The sequence below is a fragment of the Oncorhynchus kisutch genome, unplaced genomic scaffold, assembly GCF_002021735.2.
Source record: "Oncorhynchus kisutch isolate 150728-3 unplaced genomic scaffold, Okis_V2 Okis06b-Okis10b_hom, whole genome shotgun sequence".
Classification (NCBI taxonomy): domain Eukaryota; kingdom Metazoa; phylum Chordata; class Actinopteri; order Salmoniformes; family Salmonidae; genus Oncorhynchus; species Oncorhynchus kisutch.
Genome location: NW_022261983.1, coordinates 11,155,328 through 11,181,712, shown reverse-complemented (window position 1 = coordinate 11,181,712; position 26,385 = coordinate 11,155,328). Strand labels below are relative to the sequence as shown.

Below are 26,385 nucleotides of genomic sequence, written 5' to 3'. Positions count from 1 at the left end.
CACATAGCTTACTGTACATTACCATCTACCAGACCTCCCCACATAGCTTCCTGTACATTACCATCTACCAGACCTCCCCACATAGCTCCCTGTACATTACCATCTACCAGACCTCTCCACATAGCTTACTGTACATTACCATCTACCAGACCTCCCCACATAGCTCCCTGTACATTACCATCTACCAGACCTCCCCACATAGCTCCCTGTACATTACCATCTACCAGACCTCTCCACATAGCTCCCTGTACATTACCATCTACCAGACCTCTCCACATAGCTCCCTGTACATTACCATCTACCAGACCTCTCCACATAGCTTCCTGTACATTACCATCTACCAGACCTCTCCACATAGCTCCCTGTACATTACCATCTACCAGACCTCTCCACATAGCTCCCTGTACATTACCATCTACCAGACCTCTCCACATAGCTCCCTGTACATTACCATCTACCATCTACCAGACCTCCCCACATAGCTCCCTGTACATTACCATCTACCAGATGTCTCCACATAGCTCCCTGTACATTATCATCTACCAGACCTCTCCACATAGCTCCCTGTACATTACCATCTACCAGACCTCTCCACATAGCTCCCTGTACATTACCATCTACCAGACCTATCCACATAGCTCCCTGTACATTATCATCTACCAGACCTCTCCACATAGCTCCCTGTACATTACCATCTACCATCTACAAGACCTCTCCACATAGCTCCCGGTACATTACCACCTACCACCTACCATCTACCAGACCTCTCCACGTAGCTCCCTGTACATTACCATCTACCATCTACCAGACCTCTCCACATAGCTCCCTGTACATTACCATCTACCAGACCTCTCCACATAGCTCCCTGTACATTATCATCTACCAGACCTCTCCACATAGCTCCCTGTACATTACCATCTACCATCTACCAGACCTCTCCACATAGCTCCCTGTACATTACCACCTACCACCTACCATCTACCAGACCTCTCCACATAGCTCCCTGTACATTACCATCTACCATCTACCAGACCTCTCCACGTAGCTCCCTGTACATTACCATCTACCATCTACCAGACCTCTCCACATAGCTCCCTGTACATTACCACCTACCATCTACCATCTACCAGACCTCTCCACATAGCTCCCTGTACATTACCATCTACCATCTACCAGACCTCTCCACGTAGCTCCCTGTACATTACCATCTACCATCTACCAGACCTCTCCACATAGCTCCCTGTACACTATCATCTACCAGACTTCTCCACATAGCTCCCTGTACATTATCATCTACCAGACCTCTCCACATAGCTCCCTGTACATTATCATCTACCAGACCTCTCCACATAGCTCCCTGTACATTATCATCTACCAGACCTCTCCACATAGCTCCCTGTACATTATCATCAACCATCTACCAGACCTCTCCACATAGCATAGAATCATCCCCACATGTTCACACCTATTCCACCCTGGTCATTCCCACACGTTCACCCCTATTCCACCCTGGTTCCTGGTCATTCCCACATGTGCACCCCTATTCCACCCTGGTCATTCCCACATGTTCACCCCTAATCCACCCTGGTGCCTGGTCATTCCTTTCAGTCTCATCCCTCTGTGTGCCAGTTCTCAGGAAAATGCAGGGCAAGTTAATTGTTCTATTATACTGAATGTCTGAAGGATTTCACTTTGGAGACACATTCCCACGTTCTCCCTCCCAATTCAACGCATGTAACTCAGTTCAGTCTCACATCGTCTTGCAAGTTTTCTGGGCCAAGCAGAGCTGGAAAGATCCCTCCTAACATCCATAACCCTACATCTCTGTTGACCCCAACATGGCTCCTCTCTGTTGACCCCAACATGTCTACTCTCTGTTGACCCCAACATGTCTCCTCTCTGTTGAACCCAACATGCCTCCTCTCTGTTGAACCCAACATGCCTCCTCTCTGTTGAACCCAACATGCCTCCTCTCTGTTGGCCCCAACCTGCCTCCTCTCTGTTGGCTCCAACATGCGTCCTCTCTGTTGAACCCAACATGCCTCCTCTCTCTTGACCCCAACATCTCTGTTGGCCCCAACATGCCTCCTCTCTGTTGACCCCAACATGCCTCCTCTCTGTTGAACCCAACATCTCTGTTGGCCCCAACATGCCTCCTCTCTGTTGAACCCAACATGTCTCCTCTCTGTTGGCCCCAACATGCCTCCTCTCTGTTGACCCCAGCATGCCTCCTCTCTGTTGAACCCAACATCTCTGTTGGCCCCAACATGTCTCCTCTCTGTTGACCCCAACATGTCTCCTCTCTGTTGAACCCAACATGTCTCCTCTCTGTTGACCCCAACATGTCTCCTCTCTGTTGACCCCAGCATGCCTCCTCTCTGTTGAACCCAACATCTCTGTTGGCCCCAACATGTCTCCTCTCTGTTGACCCCAACATGTCTCCTCTCTGTTGAACCCAACATGTCTCCTCTCTGTTGAACCCAACATCTCTGTTGAACCCAACATGTCTCCTCTCTGGTGACCCCAACATGTCTCCTCTCTGGTGACCCCAGCATGCCTCCTCTCTGGTGACCCCAGCATGCCTCCTCTTTGTTGAACCCAACATCTCTGTTGAACCCAACATGTCTCCTCTCTGGTGACCCCAGCATGCCTCCTCTCTGGTGACCCCAGCATGCCTCCTCTCTGGTGACCCCAACATGTCTCCTCTCTGTTGGCCCCAACATGCCTCCTCTCTGTTGACCCCAGCATGCCTCCTCTCTGTTGAACCCAACATCTCTGTTGGCCCCAACATGTCTCCTCTCTGTTGACCCCAACATGTCTCCTCTCTGTTGAACCCAACATGTCTCCTCTCTGTTGACCCCAACATGTCTCCTCTCTGTTGACCCCAGCATGCCTCCTCTCTGTTGAACCCAACATCTCTGTTGGCCCCAACATGTCTCCTCTCTGTTGAACCCAACATGTCTCCTCTCTGTTGAACCCAACATCTCTGTTGAACCCAACATGTCTCCTCTCTGGTGACCCCAACATGTCTCCTCTCTGGTGACCCCAGCATGCCTCCTCTTTGTTGAACCCAACATCTCTGTTGAACCCAACATGTCTCCTCTCTGGTGACCCCAGCATGCCTCCTCTCTGGTGACCCCAGCATGCCTCCTCTCTGGTGACCCCAACATGTCTACTCTCTGTTGACCCCAGCATGTCTCCTCTCTGGTGACCCCAGCATGTCTCCTCTCTGGTGACCCCAGCATGCCTCCTCTCTGGTGACCCCAGCATGCCTCCTCTCTGTTGACCCCAACATGTCTCCTCTCTGGTGACCCCAGCATGTCTCCTCTCTGGTGACCCCAGAATGCCTCCTCTCTGTTGTCCCCAACATGTCTCCTCTCTGGTGACCCCAGCATGTCTCCTCTCTGGTGACCCCAGCATGTCTCCTCTCTGGTGACCCCAGCATGCCTCCTCTCTGTTGTCCCCAACATGCCTCCTCTCTGTTGACCCCAACATGTCTCCTCTCTGGTGACCCCAGCATGTCTCCTCTCTGGTGACCCCAGCATGCCTCCTCTCTGTTGTCCCCAACATGCCTCCTCTCCTCATTCAGGATTGTTTACAAACACAGCCAACAGGAATCTACCAGTTCTCTTGGAAGTTGAGTTGTGGTAGAGTCCTTCTGATTGACCATCTAGTCATCTTGGAGGTTGTGTTGCAGTAGAATCCTTCTGATGGGCCAGACAGGAAGTCAGAGAGAGCTGGAGCAGAGAGAGAGAGAGAGATGAGAGACAAGGCAAGAAGGGCATTCTATGCCATCAAAAGGAACATAAATTTCAACATACCAATTAGGATTTGGTTAAAAATACTTGAATCAGTCATAGAGCCCATCGCCCTTTATGGTTGTGAGGTCTGGGGTCCGCTCACCAACCAAGACACCAACAAAATGGGACAAACACCAAATTGAGAAAATATCCTCAAAAATATCCTCTGTGTACAATGTAGAACACCAAATAATGCATGCAGAGCAGAATTAGGCCGATACCCACTAATTATCAAAATCCAGAAAAGAGACGTTAAATTCTATAACCACCTAAAAGGAAGCGATTCCCAAACCTTCCATAACAAAGCCATCACCTACAGAGAGATGAACCTGGAGAAGAGTCCCCTAAGCAAGCTGGTCCTGGGGCTCTGTTCACAAACACAAACACACCCTACAGAGCCCCAGGACATCAGCACAATTAGACCCAACCAAGTCATGAGAAAACAAAAAGATAATTACTTGACACATTGGAAAGAACTAACAAAAAAACAGAGCAAACTAGAATGCTATTTGGCCCTAAACAGAGAGTACACAGCGGCAGAATACCTGTCCGCTGTGACTGAACCAAACTTAAGGAAAGCTTTGACTATGTACAGACTCAGTGAGCATAGCCTTGCTATTGAGAAAGGCCGCTGTAGGCAGACATGGCTCTCAAGAGAAGACAGGCTATGTGCTCACTGCCCACAAAATGAGGTGGAAACTGAGCTGCACTTCCTAACCTCCTGCCCAATGTATGACCATATTAGAGAGACATATTTCCCTCAGATTACCCAGATCCACAAAAAAATCGAAAACAAATCCAATTTTGATAAACTCCCATATCTACTGGGTGAAATTCCACAGTGTGCATCACAGCAGCAAGATTTGTGACCTGTTGCCACGAGAAAAGGGCAACCAGTGAAGAACAAACACCATTGTAAATACAACCCATATTTATGCTTATTTATTTTATCTTGTGTCCTTTAACCATTTGTTAAAACACGGTATATATATAATATGACATTTGTAATGTCTTTATTGTTTTGAAACTTCTGTATGTGTAATGTTTACTGTTCATTTTTAATGTTTATTTCACTTCATATATTCACTTTATATATATTATCTACCTCACTTGCTTTGGCAATGTTAACACATGTTTCCCATGCCAATAAAGCCCTTGAATTGAATTGAATTGAGATACTCTCACAGTGTTCTGGGCCAGACAGGAAGTCAGAGAGAGCTGGTACAGAGAGAGAGAGATACTCTCACAGTGTTCTGGGCCAGACAGGAATTCAGAGAGAGCTGGACCAGAGAGAGAGAGATACTCTCACAGTGTTCTGGCCCAGACAGGAAGTCAGAGAGAGCTGGACCAGAGCGAGAGAGATACTCTCACAGTGTTCTGGCCCAGACAGGAAGTCAGAGAGAGCTGGACCAGAGAGAGAGAGATACTCTCACAGTGTTCTGGCCCAGACAGGAAGTCAGAGAGAGCTGGAGCAGAGATACTCTCACAGTGTTCTGGGCCAGACAGGAAGTCAGAGAGAGCTGGTACAGAGAGAGAGAGATACTCTCACAGTGTTCTGGCCCAGACAGGAATTCAGAGAGAGCTGGACCAGAGAGAGAGAGATACTCTCACAGTGTTCTGGCCCAGACAGGAAGTCAGAGAGAGCTGGAGCAGAGATACTCTCACAGTGTTCTGGCCCAGACAGGAAGTCAGAGAGAGCTGGAGCAGAGATACTCTCACAGTGTTCTGGCCCAGACAGGAAGTCAGAGAGAGCTGGACCAGAGAGAGAGAGATACTCTCACAGTGTTCTGGCCCAGACAGGAATTCAGAGAGAGCTGGAGCAGAGACAGAGAGATACTCTCACAGTGTTCTGGGCCAGACAGGAAGTCAGAGAGAGTTGGACCAGAGAGAGAGAGACACTCTCACTCAGTGCACCAGTCACCTGTAGGCCTTAACTAAGGATTTAGCTCTACCATTTAGCTCAATGAATCAAAGGTTAGAGAGTGGATGCTGCCTGCTCTGTTGTCTCGTCCTTTGTTTGTTTTGGGTAACGCCCCATTACTTCTGTTGTAATGGTCAGAGACTGGAGGCTAAATGAGGGGTGAAACCATTACTTGGTGATAAGTGTGGTAATACAAGTCTGGCTCTCTGTCACTCACCCTGAAATCTCTGGAGAGTCCTGGTGCTTGGACTAGCACTATCTTACAGCCCTAGCCCTTTGGCCCAGTCCAACACTACATACCACTCTCTCAGGAGTGTGTGTGTGTGTGTGTGTGTGTGTGTGTGTGTGTGTGTGTGTGTGTGTGTGTGTGTGTGTGTGTGTGTGTGTGTGTGTGTGTGTGTGCGCATGTCTGTCTGTGTGTGTGTGTACCACCCAATCTTCCCCCAGAGGCCAGCAGAGGTAAACAGAGGGCCTTTTTCACTCACCAGCATTCTAGACATACCAATGGGTCCCTGGAGGGCTGGGCTGCACGGATGCACACACACACACACACGCGGGTGTGTGTGGACGTAACGCTGCTGGACATGACATGTATGTTTAATGGGGCTCAGTGTGTGTGGAGCACAGTTCAGTTCAGTGAGTTAGTGGAGGTCAATAAGGGGATCCAGACATTCTCAAGTGTGTGTGTGTTCCTTATATTGAGTTGCAACAACCACCCCCATTTTTCCCTCAGAACAGCCTCAATTCGTTGGGGGATGGACTCTGCAAGGTGTGGAAAGTGTTCCACAGGGATGCTGGCCCATGTTGACTCTACAAGGTGTGGAAAGTGTTCCACAGGGATGCTGGCCCATGTTGACTCTGCAAGGTGTTGGAAGGGTTCCACAGGGATGCTGGCCCATGTTGACTTTGCAAGGTGTGGAAAGGGTTCCACAGGGATGCTGGCCCATGTTGACTCCAACACCTCCCACAGTTGGGTCCATACAGGACATTTAAGGCCCAGTGCACCACATTTGTTATTTTTTTCATTGGGTGTTGCAGCAGCCTCAGCACCTCTGCTTCCCCCCAGCTATGGATGGAACATTCTTGACACACTGTCACGACTTCCACCGAAATTATCTCCCTTGCCTGTTGGGGCGTGGCTCGGCGGTCGTCGTCACCGGCCTACTAGAAGTGATCTCCCCTGCCTGTTCGGGCTCGGCGGTCGTCGTCACCGGCCTACTAGAAGTTATCTCCCCTGCCTGTTGGGGCGGGGCTCGGCGGTCGTCGTCACCGGCCTACTAGAAGTTGGCTCCCCTGCCTGTTCGGGCGGGGCTCGGCGGTCGTCGTCACCGGCCTACTAGAAGTTAGCTCCCCTGCCTGTTTGGGGGGTGCTCGGCGGTCGTCGTCACCGGCCTACTAGAAGTTAGCTCCCCTGCCTGTTTGGGGGGTGCTCGGCGGTCGTCGTCACCGGCCTACTAGAAGTTAGCTCCCCTGCCTGTTGGGGCGGGGCTCGGCGGTCGTCGTCACCGGTCTACTAGAAGTTATCTCCCCTGCCTGTTGGGGCGGGGCTCGGCGGTTGTCGTCACCGGCCTACTAGAAGTTGGCTCCCCTGCCTGTTCGGGCGGGGCTCGGCGGTCGTCGTCACCGGCCTACTAGAAGTTAGCTCCCTTGCCTGTTTGGGGGGTGCTCGGCGGTCGTCGTCACCGGCCTACTAGAAGTTAGCTCCCCTGCCTGTTCGGACGGGGCTCGGCGGTCGTCGTCACCGGCCTACTAGAAGTTATCTCCCTTGCCTGTTGGGGCGGTGCTCGGCGGTCGTCGTCACCGGTCTACTAGAAGTTAGCTCCCCTGCCTGTTCGGACGGGGCTCGGCGGTCGTCGTCACCGGCCTACTAGAAGTTAGCTCCCCTGCCTGTTGGGGCGGTGCTCGGCGGTCGTCGTCACCGGTCTACTAGAAGTTATCTCCCCTGCCTTTTCGGGCTCGGCGGTCGTCGTCACCGGCCTACTAGAAGTTATCTCCCCTGCCTTTTCGGGCTCAGCGGTCGTCGTCACCGGCCTACTAGAAGTTATCTCCCCTGCCTGTTGGGGCGGGGCTCGGCGGTCGGCAATGTGAGAAGATGGTAACTAGTCTGGCTCTAATACAGGTTAAATGTTTCTTTTTTCAAATGTAAGCCAGGGCAGGATCAGCCATGCGCGATTCATTTGCAGTCTGGACGTGGAGGGGTGAACATCTCCTGCTCTGACTGCAGCTAGGAGGGACAGCTGCGCGAGACTGGGCCACCTGTGAGTCTCCAATAACACCAGAAAAAGTCGCTAGATTTGACGCTAGTCGCTTTTTTGAAATTATGTCGCTAGAGTGGTCTGAATACCCGCTAAATATAGCGACAAAGTCACAAAATTGGCAACACTGCTCTTTGCTGATACCGCATTTGACTTTGAATGTGAGTTTACGTGACCTCAGCTCAGCCAATGTGAAAACCGGGCCGGCCCATCTTGGTAGGGGTGGCCAGCTATTTCCCACTTATCAACCAAAGACTCATTATATTTTAGTACAACAGATTGCGCAAACATGTATATAAAGAAATCTTAACAGGCCCATGGGCTGCCAGTCATGTCACCTTTGTGTGTGTCAATTTCGAGCAGCCCACACAACAAAAAAATGGTCCAGTCCATCTGGTTTTTGCCAGACGGCCAATCCCCCGTGTGTCTGTGTGCGCGTCAGTTTATCAGTGTCAATAGGGGATATCCAGTCTTGTTTAACCATGTGGAACAGGGCAGGGCCACTTCAACCAACTGATGTAATATCTCAACGTTACTGCCTCCTAAATACCACCCTATTCCCTATGTAGTGCACTGCTTTAGACCAGTGCCCTATGGCCAATGGCACCCTATTCCCTATGTAGTGCACTGCTTTAGACCAGAGCCTTATGGCCAATGGCACCCTATTCCCTATGTAGTGCACTACTTTAGACCAGAGCCCTATGGCACCCTATTCCCTATACAGTTCACTACTTTAGACCATGGCACATAGGAGTCTGATCTAAAGTAGTACATAATATGCAACAGGATCTCATTTGGGACTAAGACTTTGTCTTGTTAGAATGTAAAACAAACACAAGCCTCAATAAATCTAGTATTGATGATTGAAAAAACATGTTTTTCTTAATAAAATATATGAATTGGTTGACATGGTGATAGATCAAATAAGAACACTGAATTTAGATACTTGATGTGTTTAGTTTTCTGTCCCTACAAAGAGTGTTTTTGGTGAACGATTTTACAGCAGTGTGGGAATAAAAAAATGAAATACCCATCGAAAAGAGACCAATTTGTTTATTTTCCACTCCAACCACCCTTGTTAAAATGTAATCTACAACGACACACTGGCTAAGCAATTTCCAAGGACCGTTTACCCTGAATACCACTGTGGGGTTGGTAGCAGCCTTTAGCCTGCTGTATAGTTCAGGAAAACAAACAGTTCCCAAATAATAGTTGGAGCGGGAGCCTAGCGGCAGTGACGAACCGACGTGCGTAGGGCGGTGTTCTCACGTAAAGAAAAGCGTGCGTGTGGCTGTGGTACATCTGGAATAGTGCTTCTAGTATCTACAGCGGGATCTGTGCACTAGCTGGGATCGCTTCAACTCCTTAAACTCTTTGACACTCATTTTTAAAGGGAAATTTACCACAGCCGTTGCTTTCTGTAAGTTGATACAATATGGAATTTTAATTTACCGGTTTTTTTTTTTCTTTCAAAGGATGAATATCCCGATAGTTTTATTGATTTCATTTCTCCTCCTCCCACTAACGGAATGTATCAGCTTTATTCTTGGAATTTAATCAAGTTGGATTTATTTATTTTCATCTGATTGGCCCACAGCTGCGTTTTCATCAATTATTCGAATTTATTTTTGATAAATTGTAATCGAATAGTTTTTGGGGGGAGTTTGTAGAATTCTTGAACGACTCATCGTTTCATTTTGTCTAGTAAATAACGGTCCACTCCAGACAGGCGCACAACCGAGCTGCGTTGGTGGAGTTCTCCACAGGCATATGGAGCTGTTTTGATCATGCATTGATTTGCATTTCGTTTTATATCTCAACTCGGCTACTCACTTGTTTCAAAACGTCTATGGAAACTTTCTAAGTAGAGTGCGACTGTTGTTGATTACATATATTTTTTTTTCTCAACGATGTGCTCTCTGCTGCATGAATAATATTGATGTACGTGTTTAATTGGTTGTAAATATTTTACATTGTTGAGACATTCCTCTAACTCCGTGCTTTTATCCACTCCAATGTTACGGGATTCATACTTTTCAATTTGAAGTAAACATATGGGTTTGATGAGTAAATGTGGAAATGGCGCCACCTGGTGTCAATATGAAGTACCACTTCAAATAATTGATGCTGAATCAGTACGGTAGACCTCTGGTCTGATAACTGTGGTTCCTGTGTGTTTGTCTCCACGTGTAGATCTATCAGAAAATGCTGCTCATCCTGCTCGCAGTGCTCATCTTGCACCTCATCATCCTGGTCTTACTGTTTGTCTCAACAATTGCCAATGTAAGTAACTATGATATTGTTGTCTATACCCTACTATAATACAATGTGAATAGCTATGATATTGCTGCCTACTGTACTATAGCACTGTGTGTGTGTGTGTCTCTCAGTAAGTCAGTGTAGTCAATAGGGGCTATCCAGGCTTGTTTAACCATCTGGAACAGGGCAGGGTCGCTTCAATTAACTGATGTGTCAGACCTGGGCTCAAATATTTCAGCATTTGATTGAACCTGAATCACGCCAGATGGGCGTGGTTGCTTGCACGTTTGGGACGACACTATATAATGTGATTGGTTCCATTGTGTCCAGACAAGCTGGATCAAGCAAAAGTTTTAGAAAGTAAACAAATGCTATCTGAAGCTGTGTGAGGTGATGGGCGTATGTCGTTTCACGATGGACCTGGGAACCTCTTGTCCTACTTTTATCGTTTACATTCATTGTGTTGTGTCGTTTACATTCATTGTGTTGTGTTGTTTATTTTCATTGTGTTGTGTTGTTTATTTTCATTGTGTTGTGTGGTGGGTGTGTCGTTTACATTCATTCTGTTGTGTTGTTTATTTTCATTGTGTTGTGTTGTGTTGTGGGTGTGTCGTTTATATTCATTCTGTTGTGTCGTTCATATTCATTGTGTTGTGTTGTGGGTGTGTCGTTTATATTCATTCTGTTGTGTTGTTTATATTCATTGTATTGTGTTTTGGGTGTGTCGTTTATATTCATTCTGTTGTGTTGTTTACATTCATTGTGTTGTGTTGTTTATTTTCATTGTGTTGTGTGGTGGGTGTGTCGTTTACATTCATTCTGTTGTGTTGTTTATTTTCATTGTGTTGTGTTGTGTTGTGGGTGTGTCGTTTATATTCATTCTGTTGTGTCGTTCATATTCATTGTGTTGTGTTGTGGGTGTGTCGTTTATATTCATTCTGTTGTCTTGTTTATATTCATTGTATTGTGTTTTGGGTGTGTCGTTTATATTCATTGTGTTGTGGGTGTGTCGTTTATATTCATTGTGTTGTGGGTGTGTCGTTTATATTCATTCTGTTGTCTTGTTTATATTCATTGTATTGTGTTGTGGGTGTGTCGTTTATATTCATTGTGTTGTGTTGATTATTTTCATTGTGTTGTGTTGTGGGTGTGTCGTTCATATTAATTGTGTTGTGTTGTGGGTGTGTCGTTCATATTAATTGTGTTGTGTTGTGGGTGTGTCGTTCATATTAATTGTGTTGTGTTGTGGGTGTGTCGTTCATATTAATTGTGTTGTGTTGTGGGTGTGTCGTTCATATTAATTGTGTTGTGTTGTGGGTGTGTCGTTTATATTCATTGTGTTGTGTTGATTATTTTCATTGTGTTGTGTTGTGGGTGTGTCGTTCATATTAATTGTGTTGTGTTGTGGGTGTGTCGTTCATATTAATTGTGTTGTGTTGTGGGTGTGTCGTTCATATTAATTGTGTTGTGTTGTGGGTGTGTCGTTCATATTAATTGTGTTGTGTTGTGGGTGTGTCGTTCATATTAATTGTGTTGTGTTGTGGGTGTGTCGTTCATATTAATTGTGTTGTGTTGTGGGTGTGTCGTTCATATTAATTGTGTTGTGTTGTGGGTGTGTCGTTCATATTAATTGTGTTGTGTTGTGGGTGTGTCGTTTATTTTCATTGTGTTGTGTTGTGTTCCAGGCTTGGACTGTAGGAGGAACCAAGAATACTGACCTGTGGTACAGCTGTCTCACTACTAAAGGAGGATATCACTGCAGTTCTGCCAGCAATGAAGGTTTGTCTAAGACACTAGTACCAGAGATGGTGGATAAAGAGCATATTTTACTCAGACGGTTTACCATTGAAAAAAATGGACACGGTTCCTGTCTGTCTAAGTGGGGCCTTTCCTCATGAGCAGGCTTTTCCCACATGAGCTCACGATTCCTCTATAATATCTGTCATGTTGACTGTTACTCCATATTATCTGTCATGCTGACTGACTATTCCTCCATATTATCTGTCATGCTGACTGACTGTTCCTCTATAATATCTGTCATGCTGACTGACTGTTCCTCCATAATATCTGGAATGCTGACTGTTCCTCCATAATATCTGTCATGCTGACTGTTCCTCCATAATATCTGTCATGCTGACTGTTCCTCCATAATATCTGTCATGCTGACTAATATCTGTCATGCTGACTGACTGTTCCTCCATAATATCTGTCATGTTGACTGTTCCTCCATAATATCTGTCATGCTGACTGACTGTTCCTCCATAATATCTGTCATGCTGACTGACTGTTCCTCCATAATATCTGTCATGCTGACTGACTGTTCCTCCATAATATCTGTCATGCTGACTGGCTGTTCCTCCATAATATCTGTCATGCTGACTAATATCTGTCATGCTGACTGTTCCTCCATAATATCTGTCATGCTGACTGACTCTTCCTCCATATTATCTGTCATGCTGACTGACTATTCCTCCATATTATCTGTCATGCTGACTGACTGTTCCTCTATAATATCTGTCATGCTGACTGACTGTTCCTCCATAATATCTGGAATGCTGACTGTTCCTCCATAATATCTGTCATGCTGACTGTTAATCCATAATATCTGTCATGCTGACTGTTCCTCCATAATATCTGTCATGCTGACTAATATCTGTCATGCTGACTGACTGTTCCTCCATAATATCTGTCATGTTGACTGTTCCTCCATAATATCTGTCATGCTGACTGACTGTTCCTCCATAATATCTGTCATGCTGACTGACTGTTCCTCCATAATATCTGTCATGCTGACTGACTGTTCCTCCATAATATCTGTCATGCTGACTGGCTGTTCCTCCATAATATCTGTCATGCTGACTAATATCTGTCATGCTGACTGTTCCTCCATATTATCTGTCATGCTGACTGACTCTTCCTCCATAATATCTGTCATGCTGACTGACTCTTCCTCCATAATATCTGTCATGCTGACTGACTCTTCCTCTATAATATCTGTTATGCTGACTGTTACTCTATATTATCAGTCATGCTGACTGTTACTCCATATTATCTGTCATGCTGACTGACTGTTCCTCTATAATATCTGTCATGCTGACTGTTCCTCCATAATATCTGTCATGCTGACTGTTCCTCTATATTATCAGTCATGCTGACTGTTACTCCATATTATCTGTCATGCTGACTGACTGTTCCTCCATATTTTCTGTCATGCTGACTGTTCCTCCATAATATCTGTCATGCTGACTGACTGTTCCTCCATATTATCTGTCATGCTGACTGTTCCTCCATATTATCTGTCATGCTGACTGTTACTCCATATTATCTGTCATGCTGACTGACTATTCCTCCATATTATCTGTCATGCTGACTGACTGTTACTCCATAATATCTGTCATGCTGACTGACTGTTCCTCCATATTATCTGTCATGCTGACTGTTACTCCATAATATCTGTCATGCTGACTGACTGTTCCTCCATAATATCTGTCATGCTGACTGACTGTTCCTCCATAATATCTGTCATGCTGACTGACTGTTCCTCCATAATATCTGTCATGCTGACTGACTGTTCCTCCATAATATCTGTCATGCTGACTGACTGTTCCTCCATAATATCTGTCATGCTGACTGTTCCTCTATAATATCTGTCATGCTGACTGACTGTTCCTCCATAATATCTGTCATGCTGACTGACTGTTCCTCCATAATATCTGTCATGCTGACTGACTGTTCCTCCATAATATCTGTCATGCTGACTGGCTGTTCCTCCATAATATCTGTCATGCTGACTAATATCTGTCATGCTGACTGTTCCTCCATAATATCTGTCATGCTGACTGACTCTTCCTCCATATTATCTGTCATGCTGACTGACTATTCCTCCATATTATCTGTCATGCTGACTGACTGTTCCTCTATAATATCTGTCATGCTGACTGACTGTTCCTCCATAATATCTGGAATGCTGACTGTTCCTCCATAATATCTGTCATGCTGACTGTTCCTCCATAATATCTGTCATGCTGACTGTTCCTCCATAATATCTGTCATGCTGACTAATATCTGTCATGCTGACTGACTGTTCCTCCATAATATCTGTCATGTTGACTGTTCCTCCATAATATCTGTCATGCTGACTGACTGTTCCTCCATAATATCTGTCATGCTGACTGACTGTTCCTCCATAATATCTGGAATGCTGACTGTTCCTCCATAATATCTGTCATGCTGACTGTTCCTCCATAATATCTGTCATGCTGACTGTTCCTCCATAATATCTGTCATGCTGACTAATATCTGTCATGCTGACTGACTGTTCCTCCATAATATCTGTCATGTTGACTGTTCCTCCATAATATCTGTCATGCTGACTGACTGTTCCTCCATAATATCTGTCATGCTGACTGACTGTTCCTCCATAATATCTGTCATGCTGACTGACTGTTCCTCCATAATATCTGTCATGCTGACTGGCTGTTCCTCCATAATATCTGTCATGCTGACTAATATCTGTCATGCTGACTGTTCCTCCATATTATCTGTCATGCTGACTGACTCTTCCTCCATAATATCTGTCATGCTGACTGACTCTTCCTCCATAATATCTGTCATGCTGACTGACTTTTCCTCTATAATATCTGTCATGCTGACTGTTACTCTATATTATCAGTCATGCTGACTGTTACTCCATATTATCTGTCATGCTGACTGACTGTTCCTCTATAATATCTGTCATGCTGACTGTTCCTCCATAATATCTGTCATGCTGACTGTTCCTCTATATTATCAGTCATGCTGACTGTTACTCCATATTATCTGTCATGCTGACTGACTGTTCCTCCATATTTTCTGTCATGCTGACTGTTCCTCCATAATATCTGTCATGCTGACTGACTGTTCCTCCATATTATCTGTCATGCTGACTGTTCCTCCATATTATCTGTCATGCTGACTGTTACTCCATATTATCTGTCATGCTGACTGACTATTCCTCCATATTATCTGTCATGCTGACTGACTGTTACTCCATAATATCTGTCATGCTGACTGACTGTTCCTCCATATTATCTGTCATGCTGACTGTTACTCCATAATATCTGTCATGCTGACTGACTGTTCCTCCATAATATCTGTCATGCTGACTGACTGTTCCTCCATAATATCTGTCATGCTGACTGACTGTTCCTCCATAATATCTGTCATGCTGACTGTTCCTCTGTAATATCTGTCATGCTGACTGACTGTTCCTCCATAATATCTGTCATGCTGACTGACTGTTCCTCCATAATATCTGTCATGCTGACTGACTGTTCCTCCATAATATCTGTCATGCTGACTGGCTGTTCCTCCATAATATCTGTCATGCTGACTAATATCTGTCATGCTGACTGTTCCTCCATAATATCTGTCATGCTGACTGACTCTTCCTCCATATTATCTGTCATGCTGACTGACTATTCCTCCATATTATCTGTCATGCTGACTGACTGTTCCTCTATAATATCTGTCATGCTGACTGACTGTTCCTCCATAATATCTGGAATGCTGACTGTTCCTCCATAATATCTGTCATGCTGACTGTTCCTCCATAATATCTGTCATGCTGACTGTTCCTCCATAATATCTGTCATGCTGACTAATATCTGTCATGCTGACTGACTGTTCCTCCATAATATCTGTCATGTTGACTGTTCCTCCATAATATCTGTCATGCTGACTGACTGTTCCTCCATAATATCTGTGATGCTGACTGACTGTTCCTCCATAATATCTGTCATGCTGACTGACTGTTCCTCCATAATATCTGTCATGCTGACTGGCTGTTCCTCCATAATATCTGTCATGCTGACTAATATCTGTCATGCTGACTGTTCCTCCATATTATCTGTCATGCTGACTGACTCTTCCTCCATAATATCTGTCATGCTGACTGACTCTTCCTCCATAATATCTGTCATGCTGACTGACTCTTCCTCTATAATATCTGTCATGCTGACTGTTACTCTATATTATCAGTCATGCTGACTGTTACTCCATATTATCTGTCATGCTGACTGACTGTTCCTCTATAATATCTGTCATGCTGACTGTTCCTCCATAATATCTGTCATGCTGACTGTTCCTCTATATTATCAGTCATGCTGACTGTTACTCCATATTATCTGTCATGCTGACTGACTGTTCCTCCATATTTTCTGTCATGCTGACTGTTCCTCCATAATATCTGTCATGCTGACTGACTGTTCCTCCATATTATCTGTCATGCTGACTGTTCCTCCATATTATCTGTCATGCTGACTGTTACTCCATATTATCTGTCATGCTGACTGACTATTCCTCCATATTATCTGTCATGCTGACTGACTGTTACTCCATAATATCTGTCATGCTGACTGACTGTTCCTCCATATTATCTGTCATGCTGACTGTTACTCCATAATATCTGTCATGCTGACTGACTGTTCCTCCATAATATCTGTCATGCTGACTGACTGTTCCTCCATAATATCTGTCATGCTGACTGACTGTTCCTCCATAATATCTGTCATGCTGACTGACTGTTCCTCCATAATATCTGTCATGCTGACTGACTGTTCCTCCATAATATCTGTCATGCTGACTGTTCCTCTATAATATCTGTCATGCTGACTGACTGTTCCTCCATAATATCTGTCATGCTGACTGTTCCTCTATAATATCAGTCATGATGACTGTTACTCCATATTATCTGTCATGCTGACTGACTGTTCCTCCATATTATCTGTCATGCTGACTGACTGTTACTCCATAATATCTGTCATGCTTACTGTTCCTCCATATTATCTGTCATGCTGACTGTTCCTCCATAATATATGTCATGCTTACTGTTCCTCCATAATATCTGTCATGCTTACTGTTCCTCCATAATATCTGTCATGCTGACTGACTGTTACTCCATATTATCTGTCATGCTGACTGACTCTTCCTCCATAATATCTGTCATGCTGACTGACTCTTCCTCCATAATATCTGTCATGCTGACTGACTGTTCCTCTATAATATCTGTCATGCTGACTGTTCCTCTATATTATCTGTCATGCTTACTGTTCCTCCATAATATCTGTCATGCTTACTGTTCCTCCATAATATCTGTCATGCTGACTGTTACTCCATATTATCTGTCATGCTGACTGACTCTTCCTCCATAATATCTGTCATGCTGACTGACTCTTCCTCCATAATATCTGTCATGCTGACTGACTCTTCCTCCATATTATCTGTCATGCTGACTGACTGTTCCTCTATAATATCTGTCATGCTGACTGTTCCTCCATAATATCTGTCATGCTGACTGTTCCTCTATATTATCAGTCATGCTGACTGTTACTCCATAATATCTGTCATGCTGACTGACTCTTCCTCTATAATATCTGTCATGCTGACTGTTACTCTATATTATCAGTCATGCAGACTGTTACTCCATATTATCTGTCATGCTGACTGACTGTTCCTCTATAATATCTGTCATGCTGACTGTTCCTCCATAATATCTGTCATGCTGACTGTTCCTCTATATTATCAGTCATGCTGACTGTTACTCCATATTATCTGTCATGCTGACTGACTGTTCCTCCATATTTTCTGTCATGCTGACTGTTCCTCCATAATATCTGTCATGCTGACTGACTGTTCCTCCATATTATCTGTCATGCTGACTGTTCCTCCATATTATCTGTCATGCTGACTGTTACTCCATATTATCTGTCATGCTGACTGACTATTCCTCCATATTATCTGTCATGCTGACTGACTGTTACTCCATAATATCTGTCATGCTGACTGACTGTTCCTCCATATTATCTGTCATGCTGACTGTTACTCCATAATATCTGTCATGCTGACTGACTGTTCCTCCATAATATCTGTCATGCTGACTGACTGTTCCTCCATAATATCTGTCATGCTGACTGACTGTTCCTCCATAATATCTGTCATGCTGACTGTTCCTCTATAATATCAGTCATGATGACTGTTACTCCATATTATCTGTCATGCTGACTGACTGTTCCTCCATATTATCTGTCATGCTGACTGACTGTTACTCCATAATATCTGTCATGCTTACTGTTCCTCCATAATATCTGTCATGCTGACTGTTCCTCCATAATATCTGTCATGCTTACTGTTCCTCCATAATATCTGTCATGCTGACTGTTCCTCCATATTATCTGTCATGCTGACTGACTATTCCTCCATATTATCTGTCATGCTGACTGTTCCTCCATAATATCTGTCATGCTGACTGACTGTTACTCCATAATATCTGTCATGCTTACTGTTCCTCCATAATATCTGTCATGCTTACTGTTCCTCCATATTATCTGTCATGCTGACTGTTCCTCCATAATATCTGTCATGCTGACTGTTCCTCTATAATATCAGTCATGCTGACTGACTATTCCTCCATATTATCTGTCATGCTGACTGACTGTTCCTCCATAATATCTGTCATGCTGACTGACTATTCCTCCATAATATCTGTCATGCTGACTGTTCCTCTATAATATCAGTCATGATGACTGTTACTCCATATTATCTGTCATGCTGACTGACTGTTCCTCCATATTATCTGTCATGCTGACTGACTGTTACTCCATAATATCTGTCATGCTTACTGTTCCTCCATAATATCTGTCATGCTGACTGTTCCTCCATAATATCTGTCATGCTTACTGTTCCTCCATAATATCTGTCATGCTTACTGTTCCTCCATAATATCTGTCATGCTGACTGTTCCTCCATATTATCTGTCATGCTGACTGACTATTCCTCCATATTATCTGTCATGCTGACTGTTCCTCCATAATATCTGTCATGCTGACTGACTGTTACTCCATAATATCTGTCATGCTTACTGTTCCTCCATAATATCTGTCATGCTTACTGTTCCTCCATATTATCTGTCATGCTGACTGTTCCTCCATAATATCTGTCATGCTGACTGTTCCTCTATAATATCAGTCATGCTGACTGACTATTCCTCCATATTATCTGTCATGCTGACTGACTGTTCCTCCATAATATCTGTCATGCTGACTGACTATTCCTCCATATTATCTGTCATGCTGACTGACTGTTCCTCCATAATATCTGTCATGCTGACTGTTCCTCCATATTATCTGTCATGCTGACTGACTATTCCTCCATAATATCTGTCATGCTGACTGACTGTTCCTCCATATTATCTGTCATGCTGACTGACTATTCCTCCATAATATCTGTCATGCTGACTGACTGTTCCTCCATATTATCTGTCATGCTGACTGACTATTCCTCCATATTATCTGTCATGCTGACTGACTGTTCCTCCATATTATCTGTCATGCTGACTGACTATTCCTCCATATTATCTGTCATGCTGACTGACTAATCCTCCATATTATCTGTCATGCTGACTGACTGTTCCTCCATATTATCTGTCATGCTGACTGACTATTCCTCCATATTATCTGTCATGCTGACTGACTAATCCTCCATATTATCTGTCATGCTGACTGACTGTTCCTCCATATTATCTGTCATGCTGACTGACTATTCCTCCATATTATCTGTCATGCTGACTGACTAATCCTCCATATTATCTGTCATGCTGACTGACTAATCCTCCATATTATCTGTCATGCTGACTGTTCCTCCATAATATCTGTCATGCTGACTGTTCCTCCATATTATCTGTCATGCTGACTAATCCTCCATATTATCTGTCATGCTGACTGTTCCTCCATATTATCTGTCATGCTGACTAATCCTCCATATTATCTGTCATGCTGACTGTTCCTCCATAATATCTGTCATGCTGACTAATCCTCCATATTATCTGTCATGCTGACTGTTCCTCCATAATATCTGTCATGCTGACTGTTCCTCCATAATATCTGTCATGCTGACTGTTCCTCCATAATATCTGTCATGCTGACTGTTCCTCCATATTATCTGTCATGCTGACTAATCCTCCATAATATCTGTCATGCTGACTGTTCCTCCATAATATCTGTCATGCTGACTGTTCCTCCATATTATCTGTCATGCTGACTGTTCTTCCATAATATCTGTCATGCTGACTGTTCCTCCATAATATCTGTCATGCTGACTGTTCCTCCATATTATCTCACACCAGAGAGGGAAGAGCTTGCTCTGTCTACTTATCGTCCCCTCCCGCTCGCCCCCACCGCCCCGCTCGTACAATAAAACATGAGCCAGTGAGATGTCAGGCCCTGGGGAACTCCCTCTGCCGGCCAATAAGTAGACCAGAGTGGCCCCGCCCCCACCAGACAACATGAGGGTGTGGGGTGTCTTGCTTTCTCTACCGTCTCCACTATCAACCTAGAGGTCAAACAATCATTATCAACCTAGAGGTCAAACTATCATTATCCACCTAGAGGTCAAACTATCATTATCTACCTAGAGGTCAAACTATCATTATCTACCTAGAGGACAAACTATCATTATCCACCTAGAGGTCAAACTATCATTATCCACCTTGAGGTCAAACTATCATTATCCACCTTGAGGTCAAACTATCATTATCCACCTTGAGGTCAAACTATCATTATCCACCTAGAGGTCAAACTATCATTATCCACCTAGAGGTCAAACTATCATTATCTACCTAGAGGTCAAACAATCACTATCCATCTAGAGGACAATAGTGATACTGCATTCTGTGTAAGCCAACACTCTCATCCAACCTCTATTGAATAATGAGATTTTACATGATAACAGCTCCAGCTCTGTTATCAGTTAATCAGCCAATCAAATTCATTCATATATCCCATTTTACAGCACCATTTGTCACAAAGTGCTTTACAGTAAGCCAGCCTGCCACCTATCAGGAGTTAGGTGTTCGTGTTTTGATATGTTGTGCTACTTTATGTTATATAAAAATGATGTTAGGTTATATGCAGCGTTGGGGAGTGAAGGCTTACATTCAATCCGGTACAAGTAACAGATTACAACAAAACTAACTGTAATCTGTTACTTTACCTGCAAAAAACATTGTAATCAGATTACACATAATTTTGGAAAACTAAATGATTACTTCTAGGATTACTTTTAAATTCAGAAAGGATTGTTTGTGTAAAAAAATCTTTGACACTGTTCTGTTTTCTCAATGATATTCAAATTAGCTTTGAAAAAAGGTGCAAGTTTAAATTTGTTCCGTCTGAGTGAGTCTGACCACAAGACAGAGACCACTAATGATGACACACCAAATGTGTTTGATGGATTTGCGAGAAAAGAGCAGGAATAGGCTTTTGTAAACTACAGTCCAAGCTATGTCTTCCAATGGTGTGACTGCTGTCAGCATCCAAAGGTTATCCAACTATAATAAACACTTGGAGGTCAGGATGACAGCAGTGGTGTAGTCTACGGTGATACTGATATCACTTATTATTGATATCTACATAGTGCATTGATGTGAATCACACTGCTGCTCTCTCATTTAGTTATTTGCGCCGTACGGATTGTGGTTGTTGTGGATGGCTGTTCACCAATGTATTTTAACCCAATAACGGTTGAATTGAAGAAGTTTAAGCTGCCTATCAATCATTGTTTTTGCTACCAACAATGAATGAGGTGCTCTTGCAACAGATGCATAGAGCGGATCCCAGCCTGTGGAATTACAGTCTGAGGTGGATCCCAGCCTGTGGAATAACAGTCTGAGGTGGATCCCAGCCTGTGGAATTACAGTCTGATGTGGATCCCAGCCTGTGGAATAACAGTCTGAGGTGGATCCCAGCCTGTGGAATAACAGTCTGAGGTGGATCCCAGCCTGTGGAATAACAGTCTGAGGTGGATCCCAGCCTGTGGAATAACAGTCTGATGTGGATCCCAGCCTGTGGAATAACAGTCTGAGGTGGATCCCAGTCTGTGGAATAACAGTTAGATTAGGTTAGTGAGTTAGATTAGGTTAGTGAGTTAGATTAGGTTAGCGAGTTAGATTAGGTTAGTGAGTTAGATTAGGTTAGTGAGTTAGATTAGGTTAGTGAGTTAGATTAGATTAGTGAGTTAGATTAGATTAGTGAGTTAGATTAGATTAGTGAGTTAGATTAGATTAGTGAGTTAGATTAGATTAGTGAGTTAGATTAGGTTAGTGAGTTAGATTAGATTAGTGAGTTAGATTAGTGAGTTAGATTAGGTTAGGTTAGTGAGTTAGATTAGGTTGTATGTCATGTTAGACCTCCTCTGGTTGTATGTCATGATAGACCTCCTCTGGTTGTATGTCATGTTAGACCTCCTCTGGTTGTATGTCATGATAGACCTCCTCTGGTTGTATGTCATGTTAGACCTCCTCTGGTTGTATGTCATGATAGACCTCCTCTGGTTGTATGTCATGATAGACCTCCTCTGGTTGTATGTCATGATAGACCTCCTCTGGTTGTATGTCATGTTAGACCTCCTCTGGTTGTATGTCATGATAGACCTCCTCTGGTTGTATGTCATGATAGACCTCCTCTGGTTGTATGTCATGTTAGACCTCCTCTGGTTGTATGTCATGTTAGACCTCCTCTGGTTGTATGTCATGTTAGACCTCCTCTGGTTGTATGTCATGTTAGACCTCCTCTGGTTGTATGTCATGTTAGACCTCCTCTGGTTGTATGTCATGATAGACCTCCTCTGGTTGTATGTCATGTTAGACCTCCTCTGGTTGTATGTCATGTTAGACCTCCTCTGGTTGTATGTCATGTTAGACCTCCTCTGGTTGTATGTCATGTTAGACCTCCTCTGGTTGTATGTCATGTTAGACCTCCTCTGGTTGTATGTCATGATAGACCTCCTATGGTTGTATGTCATGATAGACCTCCTCTGGTTGTATGTCATGTTAGACCTCCTCTGGTTGTATGTCATGTTAGACCTCCTCTGGTTGTATGTCATGTTAGACCTCCTCTGGTTGTATGTCATGTTAGACCTCCTCTGGTTGTATGTCATGTTAGACCTCCTCTGGTTGTATGTCATGTTAGACCTCCTCTGGTTGTATGTCATGATAGACCTCCTCTGTCTCCTCTCTTCAGACTGGATCCAGGCGGTTCAGGCCCTCATGGTCCTGTCAGTGCTGTTCTGCCTCTTCTCTCTGGTCTTCTTCATGTGTCAGCTCTTCACCCTGGTCAAAGGAGGACGCTTCTTCTTCACCGCCGTCTTCCAGATCCTCGCCAGTGAGTACGACCACTTATAAGGCTTAATGAATCCTTCATAACCTCTTCATAAAGGCCTACATAGACACTTCATAAAGTTGTTGGTCTTGTTGGCCAGTGAGTACGACCACTTATAAGGCTTAATGAATCCTTCATAACCTCTTCATAAAGGCCTACATAGACACTTCATAAAGTTGTTGTTCTTGTTGGCCGGTGAGTATCACATCACATCACCCCGATTGTCTAATCTAGCCGGGTCCCCCGGTTTATACAAAGTTGTCTTATATTGGTGTCAACTAACAGTGTTGGTGAGAAGAGGGCCTGGATGTTGTTCTGCGGGGCTTACCGCCCAGACAGGAAAATGATCTGGGGGGAAAACTGAATCTGTAAAAGACAGAGATGTTATAGCTCAGGTCAAAGTGGGAGGCGGCCCCATGTGACCACAATGGTTGTTTAACTATCTCAGTATTAGTCCCCTTACTATGAGGGTTGGTTAACTGTCTCAGTATTAGGTCCCTTACTATGAGGGTTGGTTAACTGTCTCAGTATTAGGTCCCTTACTATGAGGGTTGGTTAACTGTCTCAGTATTAGTCCCCTTACTATGAGGGTTGGTTAACTGTCTCAGTATTAGTCCCCTTACTATGAGGGTTGGTTAACTCTCTCAGTATTAGGTCCTTTACTATGAGGGTTGGTTAACTGTCTCAGTATTAGTCCCCTTACTATGAGGGTTGGTTAACTGTCTCAGTATTAGTCCCCTTACTATGAGGGTTGGTTAACTGTCTCAGTATTAGGTCCCTTAGTATGAGGGTTGGTTAACTGTCTCAGTGTTAGGTCCCTTTTTACGATGGTTGGTTAACTGTCTCAGTATTAGGCCCCTTACTATGAGGGTTGGTTAACTGTCTCAGTGTTAGGCCCCTTACTATGAGGGTTGGTTAACTGTCTCAGTGTTCGGTCCCTTTTTACGATGGTTGGTTAACTGTCTCAGTATTAGGCCCCTTACTATGAGGGTTGGTTAACTGTCTCAGTGTTAGGCCCCTTACTATGAGGGTTGGTTAACTGTCTCAGTGTTCGGTCCTATACTATGAGGGTTGGTTAACTGTCTCAGTATTAGGCCCCTTAGTATGAGGGTTGGTTAACTGTCTCAGTGTTAGGCCCCTTAGTATGAGGGTTGGTTAACTGTCTCAGTATTAGGTCCTATACTATGAGGGTTGGTTAACTGTCTCAGTGTTAGGTCCCTTTTTACGATGGTTGGTTAACTATCTCAGTGTTAGGTCCTATACTATGAGGGTTGGTTAACTGTCTCAGTGTTAGGTCCCTTACTACGAGGGTTGATTAACTGTCTCAGTGTTAGGTCCCTTACTACGAGGGTTGATTAACTGTCTCAGTGTTAGGTCCCTTACTACGAGGGTTGATTAACTGTCTCAGTGTTAGGTCCCATACTATGAGGGTTGGTTAACTGTCTCAATGTTAGGTAAACTTACTTAGAGGGTTGGTTTACTATTTCAATTGAAGGTCCCTTAACTTGAGGGTTGGTTAACTGTCTCAGTGTTAGGTCCCTTACAATGATGGTTGGTTAACTATCTCAGTGTTAGGTCATATACTATGAGGTGTGGTTAGGTGCCTTCCTATGAGGGTTGGTTAACTTCCTCAAAGTTAGGTGCCTTCCTATGAGGGTTGGTTTACTGTCATAATCTCTTAGTTGGAACCAAACGACATGTGCTAGATATCTAACTCAGAGGTGGAGGTGGCTTGATTCAAAAATGCATTTTCTGCACATGGGCATAGAAACTAGCAGATTCAGCCCCTCCCCAATATAGAACATAACCAAGTCTGTTACAAAATATTAGGTGTGTCAACTTGGATGAAATTGATGATCTCCAACAGTCTAAAACTAGCAATGCCTTTTTTTCTGCTCTCTCTCTCTCTCTCTCTCTCTCTCTCTCTCTCTCTCTCTCTCTCTCTCTCTCTCTCTCTCTCTCTCTCTCTCTCCTCTCTCCTCTCTCCTCTCTCTCTCTCTCTCTCCTCTCTCTCTCTCATCTCCCTTCCTTTCCCCCCCCTCTCTCCAGGTCTGTTTGTGATGTGTGGAGCTATAATCTACACAGTAATGCGTCCAGATGGGGAGGAGGATGCTGCGTTTGGCTTTGCCTACATCCTGGCCTGGGTGTCCTTCCCTCTGTGTCTGGTCAGTGGCCTCATCTACATCGTACTGAGGAAGAGGGAATGAGAGAGGGAGGGAGGCTGAGGTTAAGACCTCACACCACCACCAGCAGAACACAGCACTGTGCCACAGGGTTGGGGTCAATTCCATTTCAATTCCAGTCAATTCAGGAAGAACACTAACATTCCAGTTCTCTTCAATGCTTCTTAATGAGGTTAACTTTCTGAATTGATAGAAATCCAAATGGAATTGACCCCAACCATGCTGTGCCCACTGACCACCAGAGGAGGCTGGTGAGGGGAGGATAAATGGCTCACATAGTGTTTGTTTTCCATCAAATACTTTGAGCATTCGAGTAGATTGAGTGTTTTCACTTTTGGGATTATTCCATTAGTTTCATTGTGCCAGGCAAGCTCCATCAAGCCCAGCTAAGGCATTTGTAAGAAAACAAATCATATTTGAACCCAAGTCTACATTATACATACCAATCACAGGTGGTCATGACTAAAGCGGAATCACTGGAATGGTTTCAAATACATCAAACACATGGAAACCATACAATATGCGCAGTTCCATCTTTTATTATGAGCCGTCCTCCCCTCAGCAGCCCCCACTGACAGCCATGTGTGAGTAAACTACAGAGGAGAACAGACAGTCCATGTTACAGTGTAAAGATGTACATAGTGTCTATGGTTTTAGACATATTTATAACATTTTTTACATGACCTTTTGTACATAGTGTTGAGCTCAGTTCATTGTCAGAGCTTGTTTTTTCCATATTTTCTCCTCCGTGCCAAAGAGATAAAGCTGTGATATCAG

At 44.1% G+C, this 26,385-nt stretch overlaps 1 protein-coding gene across 2 annotated transcripts; it reads left to right on the top strand.

The window, feature by feature from the left end:
• The first annotated feature begins 9,258 nt into the window (after window positions 1-9,258).
• LOC109876799 (peripheral myelin protein 22) lies at window positions 9,259-26,311 on the top strand. 2 transcript variants are annotated; one of them, XM_031814338.1, is made up of 5 exons: window positions 9,259-9,396; window positions 10,170-10,259; window positions 11,921-12,014; window positions 23,288-23,428; window positions 25,475-26,311. In XM_031814338.1, the coding sequence occupies exons 2-5, from the start codon at window positions 10,182-10,184 to the stop codon at window positions 25,630-25,632; spliced, it is 471 nt and encodes a 156-aa protein (XP_031670198.1). In that variant the 5' UTR covers window positions 9,259-9,396; window positions 10,170-10,181; the 3' UTR covers window positions 25,633-26,311. The 2 variants fall into 2 exon arrangements, with proteins under 2 accessions (XP_031670198.1, XP_031670197.1); XM_031814337.1 differs by lacking the exon at window positions 9,259-9,396 and adding an exon at window positions 9,725-9,917.
• The last annotated feature ends 74 nt before the right edge of the window (window positions 26,312-26,385 follow it).